At 45.8% G+C, this 13346-nt stretch overlaps 1 protein-coding gene across 8 annotated transcripts in view; it reads right to left on the bottom strand.

Annotated features, from left to right (window-relative positions):
- Window positions 1-1450: 1450 nt before the first annotated feature.
- The window catches only part of SGPL1 (sphingosine-1-phosphate lyase 1), a 64418-nt gene continuing 52522 nt past the window's right edge, over window positions 1451-13346 (bottom strand). For all 8 annotated transcript variants that reach the window (XM_025284686.3, XM_045165548.1, XM_025284687.3 and 5 more), the window contains 8 exons: window positions 12328-12416; window positions 10702-10807; window positions 8726-8824; window positions 7927-8076; window positions 6541-6779; window positions 5384-5530; window positions 4352-4472; window positions 1451-3855 (listed from right to left, as the gene is read on the bottom strand). In XM_025284686.3, the coding sequence (XP_025140471.3) occupies window positions 3715-3855; window positions 4352-4472; window positions 5384-5530; window positions 6541-6779; window positions 7927-8076; window positions 8726-8824; window positions 10702-10807; window positions 12328-12416 (1092 nt within the window). In that variant the 3' untranslated portion in view covers window positions 1451-3714. The remainder of the gene's footprint in view (window positions 3856-4351; window positions 4473-5383; window positions 5531-6540; window positions 6780-7926; window positions 8077-8725; window positions 8825-10701; window positions 10808-12327; window positions 12417-13346) is intronic.

Genomic DNA, 13346 nt, shown 5'->3' with positions numbered 1-13346 from the left:
TTGAGATGAGACTGAATTGTTATAAGCTTCCCTCTTAGAACTGCTTTTGCGGTGTCCCACAGGCTTTGGGTCATCATGTTTTCATTGTCACTTGTTTCTATTTTTTCTTTCCTCTTTCATTTGTTCAGTGACCTCTTGGTTATTCAGCAGAGTGCTCTATCAAACCAATGAAGTGCAGACAGTGGTCCTACATCCGCTTCACTTCTGACTTGAACTCTTCTAAACGTGCTTTTACCTGATGACTACGGATCAGAGCACGCGTCAGTAGTCATGGAGGTATGGTCTGTGTTATGTCACCTTCTTGTCTCTGCTTACTCTCATGCATCAAAGGCTGAAAAACACACCAGCCTGGAGGCACTACAGTTATATGAAGCACTTCTATGTGGTACAAAGACATAAACAACACTTTTTAGAAATAAATATGTTTATTCTAAAATTAATGCAAATAATTAAAATTATAGAAGAGGATGTTAAGGAGAGATTATGAAAAAAAAGCAAGCACAAGATAAAGTAAGGCTATTACAATAGACAACTCACAAGGCTCTCAAACAGCTGATTTTTTACAGGCTGTAGCTGGTGGCTACCGAGTCAGGCCTCTGTCATTACTTCTGTCACTACTGGATCTAGGTAAAAGCAGGTTGTTGCTAATAAGACCCAAAGAGAACGCAAAGGAGCTCACAGCTGTATGGAGCAGGCAGAAGCATCAAACCACCACCTCTTGGGTGTGCCATGCCTCCCTCTAATCATCCTGGGCCTTCTTTCTCTAGAGTTTACCCCTAGCAAGTAGATCCTCAAGGAACCAAGTCATTTGGCAGAAAACTATATAGCAAAGGTGGCATTCCTTGGCTTGATTCTGGCAAAGTACAAGTGGGCTGAGAGCCAGAATGCAAAGCTAGGGTACCCGATGGACAGAACTAATCCAAATAATCCTTGAGAAAGACTTCTCACTTCCTGTTCATAATGGAACAAGAGGCCCAGTGGTTACCTCTGCAGATATCTGAAGGGTTCTGTCAGCTCCCAAACCAAATGCAGGGTTTGAAGTCAGTGTCCTTTCATAAGATGGAACCACACTGCCCAGCTAGCTAGGGACCACCCAAGACAGTCCAGTCCATCATTAAGATGTGTGCAGATACGGATGATGACAACTGAAAACATAAGGCAGGACACTGGCTCTGAGGAACTCGAGATGTGAGTTCCCGACTTCCCTTTAAACAGGTGTGACCACCACTCCTGGTGGAGCTACCAAGGGTAGTGCTTGGAACTGAGCAGAGCTGCCACTCATCTATGGCTGTGACCTGGTTCTAGTATCAGTGGGCACACACAACCACCTCACCACAAAGGAGCACTTTCTCACCAGCAGCCAGGCCAGTTTGCAGCAACCACCACCCCAGCAGGTTATCTCCCCTGTATGCCTAAATAAACAAATGAATGCAGTGATCTGCCACAATGATTAAGATTTGGGACATTTTATTACTTAGTTGCTTCTTAAGAGATTATTGCTACAATTAGGAAGGGAGCCTTGAGATGGAAAGGGAGAGGTTAAAGACAGAAAAGATTTAAAAGAGGCAAGTACCATTTTCCAAGTATAAAACTGGTCATATTAAAAGTGACACGGCAGTATATTCATGCAACTACTTAAACTCTAACCCAGAAACAAGAGTACAGTTTTTGCAGAAGCCAATGAGACATCTGCAAGCAACATGATATCATGAAGACATTCCACCTACCTCTGCAGACTAGATGCTACTTACGCACACAGGTACATAAAAAACAGAAAGCCCACAAGTGTTAAGTCTAACACTCATGATCGTAAAGTGGTGACAGCAGGTCCCTTTGAAAACACCATAGCCCACAGAGGAAGGTCCTGGGGAGACACGGGAAGCAACAGGACACTCTGCAGGTATGTGCTTGTTCGTTTTTAGCAGCTGACAAACCACAGAGGTGCCTGCCTAGTGGTTCTGGGTCCCTGGAATTCCTCCAACACGATGAACGCACTGGAGATCCAGGGATGGTTCACACACAGTGCCCATCAGTTTATCAACCAGGGGGTGAATGTGACTCCCCTACCCAAAGGATCTCTGCTTCTAACACAAACATACCCACATTCCTGGAGCCCACAAGGACAGAATGAAACACAACACACCAGCCCTGCAATGATGCAGCCAGCCAGTCAGTTATTGTGGAGGAAGTACAGTGCTAAAGAACACTTAGATGAATGTGCCAGGGAGTCTGGGGGAAGTCCGGGCCAGCACTCCCAGTGAAGAAGGCTAGAGGACACCAGCCGGAGGCGGCTGGGTATTCAGGAGTCCCTGAGAAGGGTGGTGGAACAGAGGAAAGTGTCTCCTGACTTACCCTACCCAGGTAAAAACCTCAAAGACTGATCCAGTTCCCTCCGGGCCTGGGTCAGGAGTAGCCCATCACTGCTCACTGCTGAGAAAGAAGGCACATCGTGTGTTGGCATGCGGGTAGGACAGGGCCCTGTGCCGGGGGCAGAGGGCAGGAAGTGGGCGCAGGGTTGGGTCCTGTTCCTGCGCCACCCTGAGCAACTGGTCTTAACGAAGGAATCCCAGGCCCTAGGCCTCAAGTGACACTTGATGTCTTCCTATTCCAGAGTCTCTCTCATCCTAGCCAGGGCCGAGGAGCATCCAGTACCTGAGGCTTGACTGCCGTCGTACCTTTGGGAGTTGAATGAAGGGGGAAGAGGCAGAAAGAACACACTAACAGAGATTTTCCTTGCCTTGGGGGCTCTCTCACGCCCTCCCTGGGGAAGTCAAGGCAACTTGTGAAGGTGCTTTGAGCTGTTCCTTCAGGCAAACAAAAAACAAACGTGCATGACGGCTAGAGCAGCAGGGCGGGGAGGACTGCTGCTAACTCTGGGTGCTCGTCCTGCGCTGATACTCAGGGAAGTCTAGAAAAAGGCCTGGTTCCCGTCTTCAGGGGCCCAGCAGAGGGCTCAGGTGTACTCCAAGAGGCAGCACCAGGGCCAGAAGGTCCTAGCTTCTCTGGAACCCACACCATTCTCATCCTAATCCATGCAAAGAGGAACAAACCACTGGGAATGGAAGGTGATGGCAACCAAGTACCACATGGGGACCGCAAGCACAGATGGGGAGCAGCAACCACTCCAGACCCTGCCTTGGTGGACTGAGCAGCTGTGCCTGACCCTGCTGGCCCCGCATAGCAGAATGATGGCTGGCCAACCTGTGTCCTTGAAAGCATAAGCTGTGAAAGAAGGGACTCTGAGAGAGAACACTAGGGCTGGGAAAGCCTCCTGCTTGAGCAGACCTCACCCCCACCTAGGGGAACACCAGATACAGAACAGAATTCCTGTCTGACTAGCCCAGCTGCCTGAGGTAACAAAGTGCACCTTTTCCTAGCGTAAACTGGAGCCCAGCTTCCCTAAGGAGTCAGGACAGGTCAGAGCTGCCACACCGTGATTAATGAAGTTGACAGCAAGAGAGGTTAGAGAGGGAAATGGTTAAAACAATTCCCAGGGGAACATTTAGAACAAGGACAAAATAATTACGTCATGGGATCCTTTGAGGTCTTCACATTAAAAACCACCAAAGGATGAGAATCCTGAGGATCAAGCTGTCTCGTGGTCTGCGTTGTGCTCTATGGAGCAAGACCAGATGTTGAAACCACGTGGCCTGTCCCACACCCCGAGAACCTTCTGAAGGCCAGATGGCCTTCGGGGTTACAGACGGTCTCAGCTCAGCGGGGTTTCGGAGAGCCATTCATCTGGCTGCCCTGAGTTATAGTGTCTGTACTGAAAAGGCTGTCCAAGAAGACAGAGGACAACTCCGCCACCAGGTTCCTGTCGACGGTAGCCTGGGCCATGCCATAGATCGCACCCTGGAAATCCAGTCAAAGAATGTCATTAGTGATGAGGGGTTTGAAGGAAATAGAAAGCTGTGGTCATGCGCTCCTCCTCCCCCCATCTCCCCACTCCCATCCCAGGCGCAGTTCCACCAGAAAGATAGCTGGCATAAGATGTTTGTCATAGGCATTTGCCAGTCGCCCTTCTGCCTAAAGAACTAGCCTGTGGGATCTGGTGTAGAAAATTTCAGAGGAAACTGGCTTAGTGCCTTTCCTGTGTAAAGATTTTCTTTTTAAAGGAACACTACCACTGCCTGCCTTCATGTTAACACTATTATTATATCTATAGATACCTTATTTGAGACCAAAAATCCCTGGGAATGGGTAAGCAGAGACCATCAGTTCTGATTAATAAAGAAGTTTGTGGATAAGGGGCAGAGGCAGGAACAGACTGGAGGTCATCTGATTCTTTCAAACCCACCACCAACACCTAAGCTTCCATAGGAAAAAAAAAAACCCCAAATGTCCCTACCATTCCTGTGGTCTTCGCTTTCGGATTCTTCATGATTTGAGTGACGGATTCCCGGATATCCTTAAGGAACTGTATGGCTACCCGCTTGCGGGTGTGTACCAATGTGATGCAGAAATGAAGGCTACGGAAGAAGAAAGACAAAGTGAGATGAATCTGGGACAAAGAGGGAAAAACATTCTGAAATCAAGGAGCTCCAAATGCAGGAATTTATTGGTTGCTTATTCATGTTATTATTCATGACAAGCATAGTCAAGTTGCTCCCAGTCCTAGGCATCAGGGCTCTCAAATACCCAGACTGTTGACTGTAGGCTGGCATGATGGCATCATGCCCTGAGCGTGATCAAGAACCACCATGGTAAGTCGAATACAGCTGGCTGTTCTGTGCCACCCCTCCCCTCAAACTGTCCACTGCTGTTCCTTCAACTATAGGACACTTTTATCTTAGGTGGTAAACCTCACAGTGATAGGGCCACATGGCTGGGGTCTTGAAGGACTTCAGGGCAAAGAAACTCTGACTCCCTTTGGAGGGAGACTGGGTACAAAAAGATTGTGAAGAGGAGAACAGGGAGTCCGGATGGGACTGGCAGTGGCACCAACACGTGAAAGAATCAGGGCTGCATGGAGGACACCTTAACCCCTACTCTTGGAGCGGAATGCATATTTACAGGCATCATAGAAGACTAGAAATGCATATGCAAGGTGACAGTATCAGGTCCAAATGATTTAGAGGCCCTCTGGAAGGTTCTAAGCTCACTATTCCTCTGATTACCTGAGTAAGAGAGAGAACAGAGCCCAGAGCAAGGGTGCGGGTAACAATCTCACTGTCTCAAGAGGCTGCCACCTCATTTGCCACAGTTTAAAGCTAACAGTCTTATTCTTGAAACTGAGTAACTCCTAACGGCAAGACAGACGATCTACAGATACTACAGCTGCCATGAAAGTGCTGCCAGCAGTCCCTCTCTATCCTTGAGGTCACCTTGCTGCCGAAGTTCTTCAGCAGCCATAGACCAAAGGAAGCGTCTTCAAGCTCACCTGGGTGGGAACTGCAACTGATTCAAGTTCCAGCCCTTGGCACTCATCAGGTTGAAAAGTCGGTAGATATCAAAATCACGAGAGCCCAGAGCGATGACTGACAACTGAGGATTCCCAAAGACAAAGATGCCTTTGATATTTTCTAGTCTTAAACAAAGGGAACAGAAAGGAAATTCAGTCACATTCTTCTGGCCATCATCTCATGTCACCCTTATAACAATCTAAGCTTTGGGGACTTGAGTTTCCTAATCAGGTGGCTAGACTGAGATCAGTATTTCCTAAATATTACAAACACTTAAAGGCCCAAACCCCACTAGATCCAATACTTTTGGCTCCTAACCTGTCTGCCCAACTCCTAAACTATGTATCCCACCCCCCCACCCCAGGAGTATCTGAGGAATAAACAATGCACTTTTTTTTTAATCCTAGAAAAACGATCCCTCCATCTCTCCTTAAAAACTCATCCATGTAATCCCTGAAGCAGGAGATGGTACAGCAGTTCTCAGCAGATGGGTGTATCAGGACAATATACAGGCCTTGGTCAAACGAGCCAGGCCTAGTGGCCGCTTTCGTTCAACCTCGGTAACACACAGAACCAAGCAGGTAACACATGAAGAAGAGACCTTAGACAAAGCATGCAGCATGGTTTTGCCTTAACAACCCAGATTTCAGCACCCCTTCCTCCCCTACCCCTTCCAATTCTTTTCTTCTTCTAGTGATTCCACAAGTGTGATTCTTAGACCTGCAGCATTGGTGTCTACTGGGCATTTCCAGAAATGCAAATCCTCACATTCCTGTTCCAGACCTACTGCGTCAGAATACTAGAAGTGGGGCCTGGTGATCTGCCTTTTAACAAGCCCTCCAGGTGATTAGGATTCAGCCTCAAGTTTGAAAACTACTGTCTTAACCATGAAGCACTTGGTAAGAGCTGCCAGTTAGTAACACATCTTTGGAGACAAGATGGCCTACAGATGAAGCCTGGCTGTGACCCCAAGTCACAACACAGCAAGAGAGCTTATTCTCCTCGGCCAGCACCACACTCCTAAGCTTCAGGGGCCTACAGGTGCTGGAGCTGTGGTGCTTGGCCTGGCAGATGCCTTGAGCCTATGTGCATACAACGCAAGAGACAAGGCAGAATGCCAGTCTTGCACACGTACTCTGACTTGAGGAAGCGAGTGGTTTTGATGATCTGTTTGGTAGCTTCAACGTAGCCGCTCTCACCGAAGTACATCAAAGAGGCCCAGCAGGCTGCACTAATGCCACCAGGCCGTGAGCCCGCAATGGTTGGGGAAGCGTAGATGCCGCCCTGCCAGTCTGTGGCAACGAAGAACTGATAGCGCCTGTACTTCTTGTCAGAGTACAAGACCACGGAAGAGCCCTTGGGGGCGTAGCCGTACTGCAGGGAGAAGCAGACAGGTGAGTGAGTGGTTCGAGTGCAGACCCACCCAAGGACTCCAGGCATTTCCCCTTCACCTGTCAGGGTCTCTTGACAGTTTCATCTCACATTAAGATTTCCAACTCAGAACTTACTAAAGAATAGAGGAAACCAAAGGGGTGGGGTTTTAAATTCTCTATTTTAGGACTGAGGAATCTGAGGCCTAGGAAAAACAATGTCTTATCTAGTTAATGGGTTTGCCTCCTCTCATCCAGCATGTAGTTTTCCTTATTTAAAACAGGACCTCAGGAAGGTATGTCAGGATTGAAACTTCCTGGAAGGTAAATTTCCACTGGAAGCCAGGAAAGCAAGGAATTCAGGTCACTTGGAGCAACTAAAATCATGGTTTGACTCACTTTCCATCTTTTTTGCTTAGTATACTTTCCTCTTCAGAATACCATGGTGCTCAAAATCTAGAAGCTACTTAATCCAGCTTTAAAATAAACTATGTACTTGACTAACGTGCCCTCCTAATTAAGTCTCACTGAAGCTAAGATGGAACTCATTTCACTCCCTGAGCCACACAACAGATGGTAAGAAAAAGGGCATGGGGCTATCTGATGTAGACTTTGCCTTCGGGGATAGCAGGCACGGACATTTCAAACTTCACAAGGCGAACATTCCTGAGCTCATAAGGGTTCATCCCTTTTCCCAGAAGCCTCTTCTGTTGATAAACTCCAGTCACTCAGGTGCAGGAGCCCCAGGAGCATGGGGGCTGAAACATTAACATACCTCCTCTTAGGAATTCTGGTATCAACCTCACCTCTTCCCCAACCCCAAAACTGTTAAGGGTCCAGGATCCTTTGTGTAAGAGCCACCACACTAGTATGTCCTGGCTACATATAGTCACTGGATACAGAAATTCTCTTAGCCATATGACACAACGATAATAGGTTCCTTTCCACTACTGCTCATCACCTCCAGCTCTATATCCTGTCATATCACTTTACCTTGTGACAACCATCAGCTGCCCTGGCAAGAGCAAAGAGCCAGATCTAATTTTACACTTATGGGGGAAACTGAGGCTTTGACTGATTTCTTTTGTTGATAATAGTCAAAATAATCAACTGTCAACTTTGATTAGCATGTGGTCTCTCTCCTCACTCACCTTATGAGTATCAGCTGAAATGCTGGTCACGCCTTTCACCCGGAAATCAAACGGCTGCTCCAGCGGGTATCCCGCTTTCTCCATGAAGACAATGAGGAAGCCCCCCAGACAAGCGTCCACATGAAGAGGTATTTTGTATTTGACAGCCAGCTAGTTCCAAAGACCATAAAGAATATCAGTTATAGCCCTATAACAAAAGCTTTGCGAGACATGGATGGAAAGCTGGGATATAACCACAGAGCATTATGTACTATGTTTTAAAATCCTGGCTATTTTTGACATTCTTAATAAAGCTCATCTTTCAAGTATAGTTAGCCTTTAAAATAATTCACCTGAAATGTGATTTCTATTTTAAATATGCAGGGCCTCCAACTCACTGCAAAATCATACAAGAAATAAGCAGAACTGTGATTTAGGCTTGAAGGTGTGTGGTGTCCTGCTCTAGTAACTGCAGGGTGGGGAAGGAGGGAGGGGTGCTCTGGGGTAGCACAGTGGGTGAAGACCACCCTCTGGTAGGCATGCCCCTAAATGCAGATTATTTCCTGATCTGAATCATAATGTCAGTACTACTGCAGAATGTACAGTTTAAATGTGTGTTATCCCTCCCCCACAGCCCAAGCTTGTCACCTTCAGAGGCTTCCAGAAAGCTGTGCAGCTTACCTCAGGGTAGATGACCGGTATTCACCACCACTGGGCTACAATCTAAACTCAGAATCACTTTCTTCTTTCCTATAAGGCACCATTAGACTCTACTCTAAAATCTCTATCTGCCTGCCTAGTAGTCCTTTCTCCCACATACCTTGGCCACTTCAGGGATAGGGTCTATCACACCATGAGGGAACTGTGGGGCAGAACAGACGAGCATGGCCGTATTCCTAGAGATGGCTCTGCGCATTGCCTGAGGGGATAAAGTTGAAAAGAAAATGAGAAGTCACATCACAGTTACTCTGCTCTCATGCTGCCAAGAGCAGCCTAGGCTACCAACCTAAAGGTTCAGCTCCACCAGCACACCCCCTTCAACTCTCCAGCCCAGAGGAGGACCACTGCCCCACCATGGTGGCCAAATACAAACACCTGGGGAAAACAGTCTGCGAGCTTAATATGAAACAGCAAAATCACTGTGATGGTAAAGAAGAATAGTGGGCTAAGAGGCAAGAGAGCCAAACGTGAGTCCTGGCCCCACGTTTGCAGTGAAAGCTTGAGGAAACTACTTAACTTCAGTCAAGTATGTTTCCTCATCTATGAGATGCAATAACACTAACTGCTTCTATGCTCTCCCCAGGTTATCATGAGGCTCAAATGCGGCTCTGAAACTAGAAAGTTCCTCTACATAAATGCAAGGCACAAAAATAATTACTAAAGGCTTATTATTCTGGCTTAAAAAAGAAAGCCTACCATTTGAGACCATGTAGAATAACTTGGAGGTCACAATGCTAAGTTAAATAAATGAAGTGAAGTCCCTCAGTCATGTCTAACTCTTTGCAACCCCGTGGACTGTAGCCTACCAGGCTTCTCCGTCCATGGGATTTTCCAGGCAAGAATACTGGAGTGGGTTGCCATTTCCTTCTCCACGGGATCTTGCCGACCCAGAGACTGCACGGAGATCTCCCACATTGCGGGCAGACGCTATACCCTCTGAGCCACCAGGGAAGCCCTAAGTTAAATAAGCCAGACATAAAAGGACAAATACTGCATGATTTCAATTATATGGGGAACTGAAAACAGTCAAACTGTTTTCAAAGAATAGAATGGTGGTTGCTAGGAGCTGGAGAATGAGGGAAATGGGGAGATGTTGGTCAAGGGGTGCCAAGTTCCAGTTATTAAGATGAGTAAGTTCTGGAGATCTAATGTAGAGTCATGTGACTACACGAACAACGCTGCACTGTATACCTGAAATCTGCTTAGAGATCTAGAGGGTAGTTTTAAATATGCTTACCGTGAAAAAAGAAAAAACTACGTGAGGTGATGGAGATGTTAAGTAGCTTAATTGTGATGGTTATTTCACAATGTATCCACATAGCAAAACACCAAATTGCATACCTTAAATATACACAATTTTTTTTGTCAATTAACGCCTCAATTAAGGTGCGGGGATAACGCTAGTGGTAATAAATTGGACTGCTGCCAAGTCGCTTCAGTCGTGTCCAACTCTGTGCGACCCCATGGACTGCAGCCCACCAGGCTTCTCCGTCCATGGGATTCTCCAGGCAAGAACACTGGAGTGGGTTGCCATTTCCTTCTCCAATGCATGAAAGTGGAAAGTGAAAGTGAAGTCACTCAGTCGTGTCTGACTCTTAGCGACCCCATGGACTGCAGCCCACCAGGCTCCTCCATCCATGGGATTTTCTGGGCAACAGTACTGGAGTGGGGTGCCATTGCCTTCTCCCATAAATTGGACAGTTTACTTCTAAAAAATACTTACCATTATAAGGGCAATGGGACTAATTCAGGCCAACTGAAAACAACAATGAGTGTCTTGGGGCAAGTTAGTCCAGGCTCATTTTACAAAGAGAAGAGAAAGTGATGGTGCTGAAGCAAAACTCAGGTCTTTAAGGTACCAAGTTAGTCTCAGCTTCCTATTAAGAGTTCACGTACATATGATAGGACTGATGCTGCAATGACTCACCACTGCCAGTGGCAGACTCTGCAAGTCCTAATGCTATAATCAAAGGCACTTTGAGCCTATCCATGTGTGACCCTGAAACAAGCTAGTAGTGATCAGGTGCACTTCCTGCTTCTCCCAGCCCCAGACAACAGCCCTTCAAAGGAACTCACCCGAACATCCACCTCCATCATTTTGTTCAGGGGAACCCGTATAATCTTCATCCCAAAGTAACTGGCGGCTTTATCAAATGCAGCATGGGCACTCTGGGGGGCTATGCTAAAGGAAAACAGTGAAATTCAATCAAACCAGGTTCAAGAGATACCATGGCTAGCAGCTAATGGCAATCACCAGGAATAAACTTCTGGTTATTTTTCCTCAAATTTTTTAAAGTGTTTATGTTGTTTTACTTTTTGTTTTAAACACAAACAAAAAGAGGTCAAATGATTTTCTAGAGAAACCTCCCTGCTATTTAGGAAATCACTTTGGTAGCAGGAAGAAATTGGAAGTAATGCCACAGGGAGGAATCCCAAGCTTACATCAGGGCAGACAGGTAAAAGGGGACAGAGAATTTGGATCAGATCAATGTGAGGGTGTGCTTTCTGGTGGTTGTCTATCCAAAGAAGGGCACCCCAATGAGGAGCAAGCTCAGGCAGAAAACATAAGACTGCTTGGCAGGGACGTTAAAGCAGCAGTCAAGCATCACATCGATGGTCTTCTCATCTCTGGAAGACCACGATCCTGTGAAAAACTAAAATTTCCGTTTGTCCTACACAGTTGGGAACACATTCAGATGGTATTGAAAAAGGAAACCAAGTCATTTGCTTTCAGACTTCCCTCAATTACTCCACTCTTAAAATTAATCTGTTCCCTTTGAAGGAAAAAAATTGCCATCACTGACTAAGTACCAAGTATTGAAGATGTATGTGTGAAGAAAGATGGTAGCCTGACTTCCTCTCTCATGCTTGGCGTGAATTATAGCATGAGATCACTGCAACAAAACCCGCAGTCACTGACACTTGTGGGAAACCGTTAACCCAAAAGCTGTGGTATGCGCTACTGTACAAGGGAGGGGACCAAGAGAAAAAATCAAAGCAACCAAATAAAATTATGGTCATCTCTGGATTTTTAGAATTTTCCTTCCCAGAACACAGCTGGCAGGCTGAAATTTTCTTAGGGAACACCCTGAAGCAGTCTTAAGTAATTTTTATTGAACTACGATGTTAGAGAATTTTCCTTAGGTTCCAGATAAACTTACAGTAAGTATCACAGAACTCAAAGATATAGTCCTAACTGTTACTTTTAGAAAAAGAATCTTGTTCTTGCAGTATATACCATGTATAAGTTTTGGGGTGGGGGTAGGAAAGGGAGTATGAACTAGCAGATGCACTCAGGATTTTGCCGAATGTGAAAGGCAATGGTCATGGGCACAGGATAGGACGGAAGAGGACTGGAATTGCCAGAAGAAGCGGAAAATAGATGGTCAGGCTGTTTCACACAGAGAAACCTAAATGGGGGGAAAAGTCAGCTACACAAAACACAAAATATTAGGGGGGCAAAAGTTCCAAAAAGCAAAACCTGAATTTGCTGCACACCAGTAACTGTTTACATAGCATTTACATGTTAAGTATTGTAAGTAATCCAGAGATAGAGATGATTTAAGACTACAGGGAGGATGTGTGAAGATCATGTGCGAATACTACACCACTTTACATAAGGGGCCTGAGCATGGAGGATTTGGTATCCACTGTGGTCCTGAAACCAATGCTCCATGGATACTAAGGAACAACTGTACCTACATTTCTGGAGTTTTGATCCCATTCTCGAAGGCTAATTCCCGATAAGCTTTGCAGGCCATCAAAATACTTTCTGTCCCCCCAGAGGTCACCTGTAATAAAAAAGAGAGTTGGGGTAGCTATCAGCATGCACTTTCTGCCTTGATCTTGAGGGTTTCTGACGCAGAGACGGATAAGCTCTGGGATGCACACTTTAGAGCACATGCTGCTGTCTTTCAGAAGGAAAATTTGACTTTATTGGCTAAGCCCAATCTTGGCTCAGGAGAAGAATAAAACTACTGAATGATCAGAAGCTCCACACTGTATGTGTGAACACATAAATGCGTATCTGCCCAGACCACCCGTGCACAATACACTTACATTTCTGTTGTTCATCCAATTGCAGACAGGACAGGGCATATTATCCCCTTCCAGAAGCATCAGGGTTACTGACTGATTTAAATTTTTAATGCCCACTAAAGAATGTGAAACTGGGAAGTTATAGCTCTAGTCAAATATGTGATACATTAGAAGACCAAGAAGAGACACTCAGACATTCCAGAGTAAACTTGTGATTTTGACAAGTTTGAAAGACAGAAAAGCAAGGAGCCTCTGCTTACAAGTTTATTAACTTACTTATCTGAAATCAAAACAAAAATCTTAATGTTTTTAAAGAAAAATGTCTTCCTGAAGCTAGGCCTACCTAGCCCCTCTGACACAGGCAAATTTTACCTGAGTTCATACAAAAATACTCGAGGTCATTTCCTTCATCCTGTTTGCCTCACTGGACTACAACCTCATGAAGGTGGCGACCAGTCTGTTCATGACAATATTCCTGATACCCAGCTAGTAAAGCTGACACCCATCAGACCATCAGTTAACATTTCCTAATGCCTGATTTGACTCTCAGTAAACCACAACCAACACAGGTACGTCATACCCATCTGGCTATCCTTTGGTAGCTTCTAAGAATGAAATCATTTCAAAACACACACAACACACACAAGAGCCATAGCACTGAGCTAGGTGAATATTTCCTTAGA

This window comes from Bubalus bubalis, chromosome 4, assembly GCF_019923935.1.
Source record: "Bubalus bubalis isolate 160015118507 breed Murrah chromosome 4, NDDB_SH_1, whole genome shotgun sequence".
In the NCBI taxonomy this organism is placed as follows: domain Eukaryota; kingdom Metazoa; phylum Chordata; class Mammalia; order Artiodactyla; family Bovidae; genus Bubalus; species Bubalus bubalis.
This window is presented reverse-complemented; position numbering and strand designations above follow the sequence as displayed.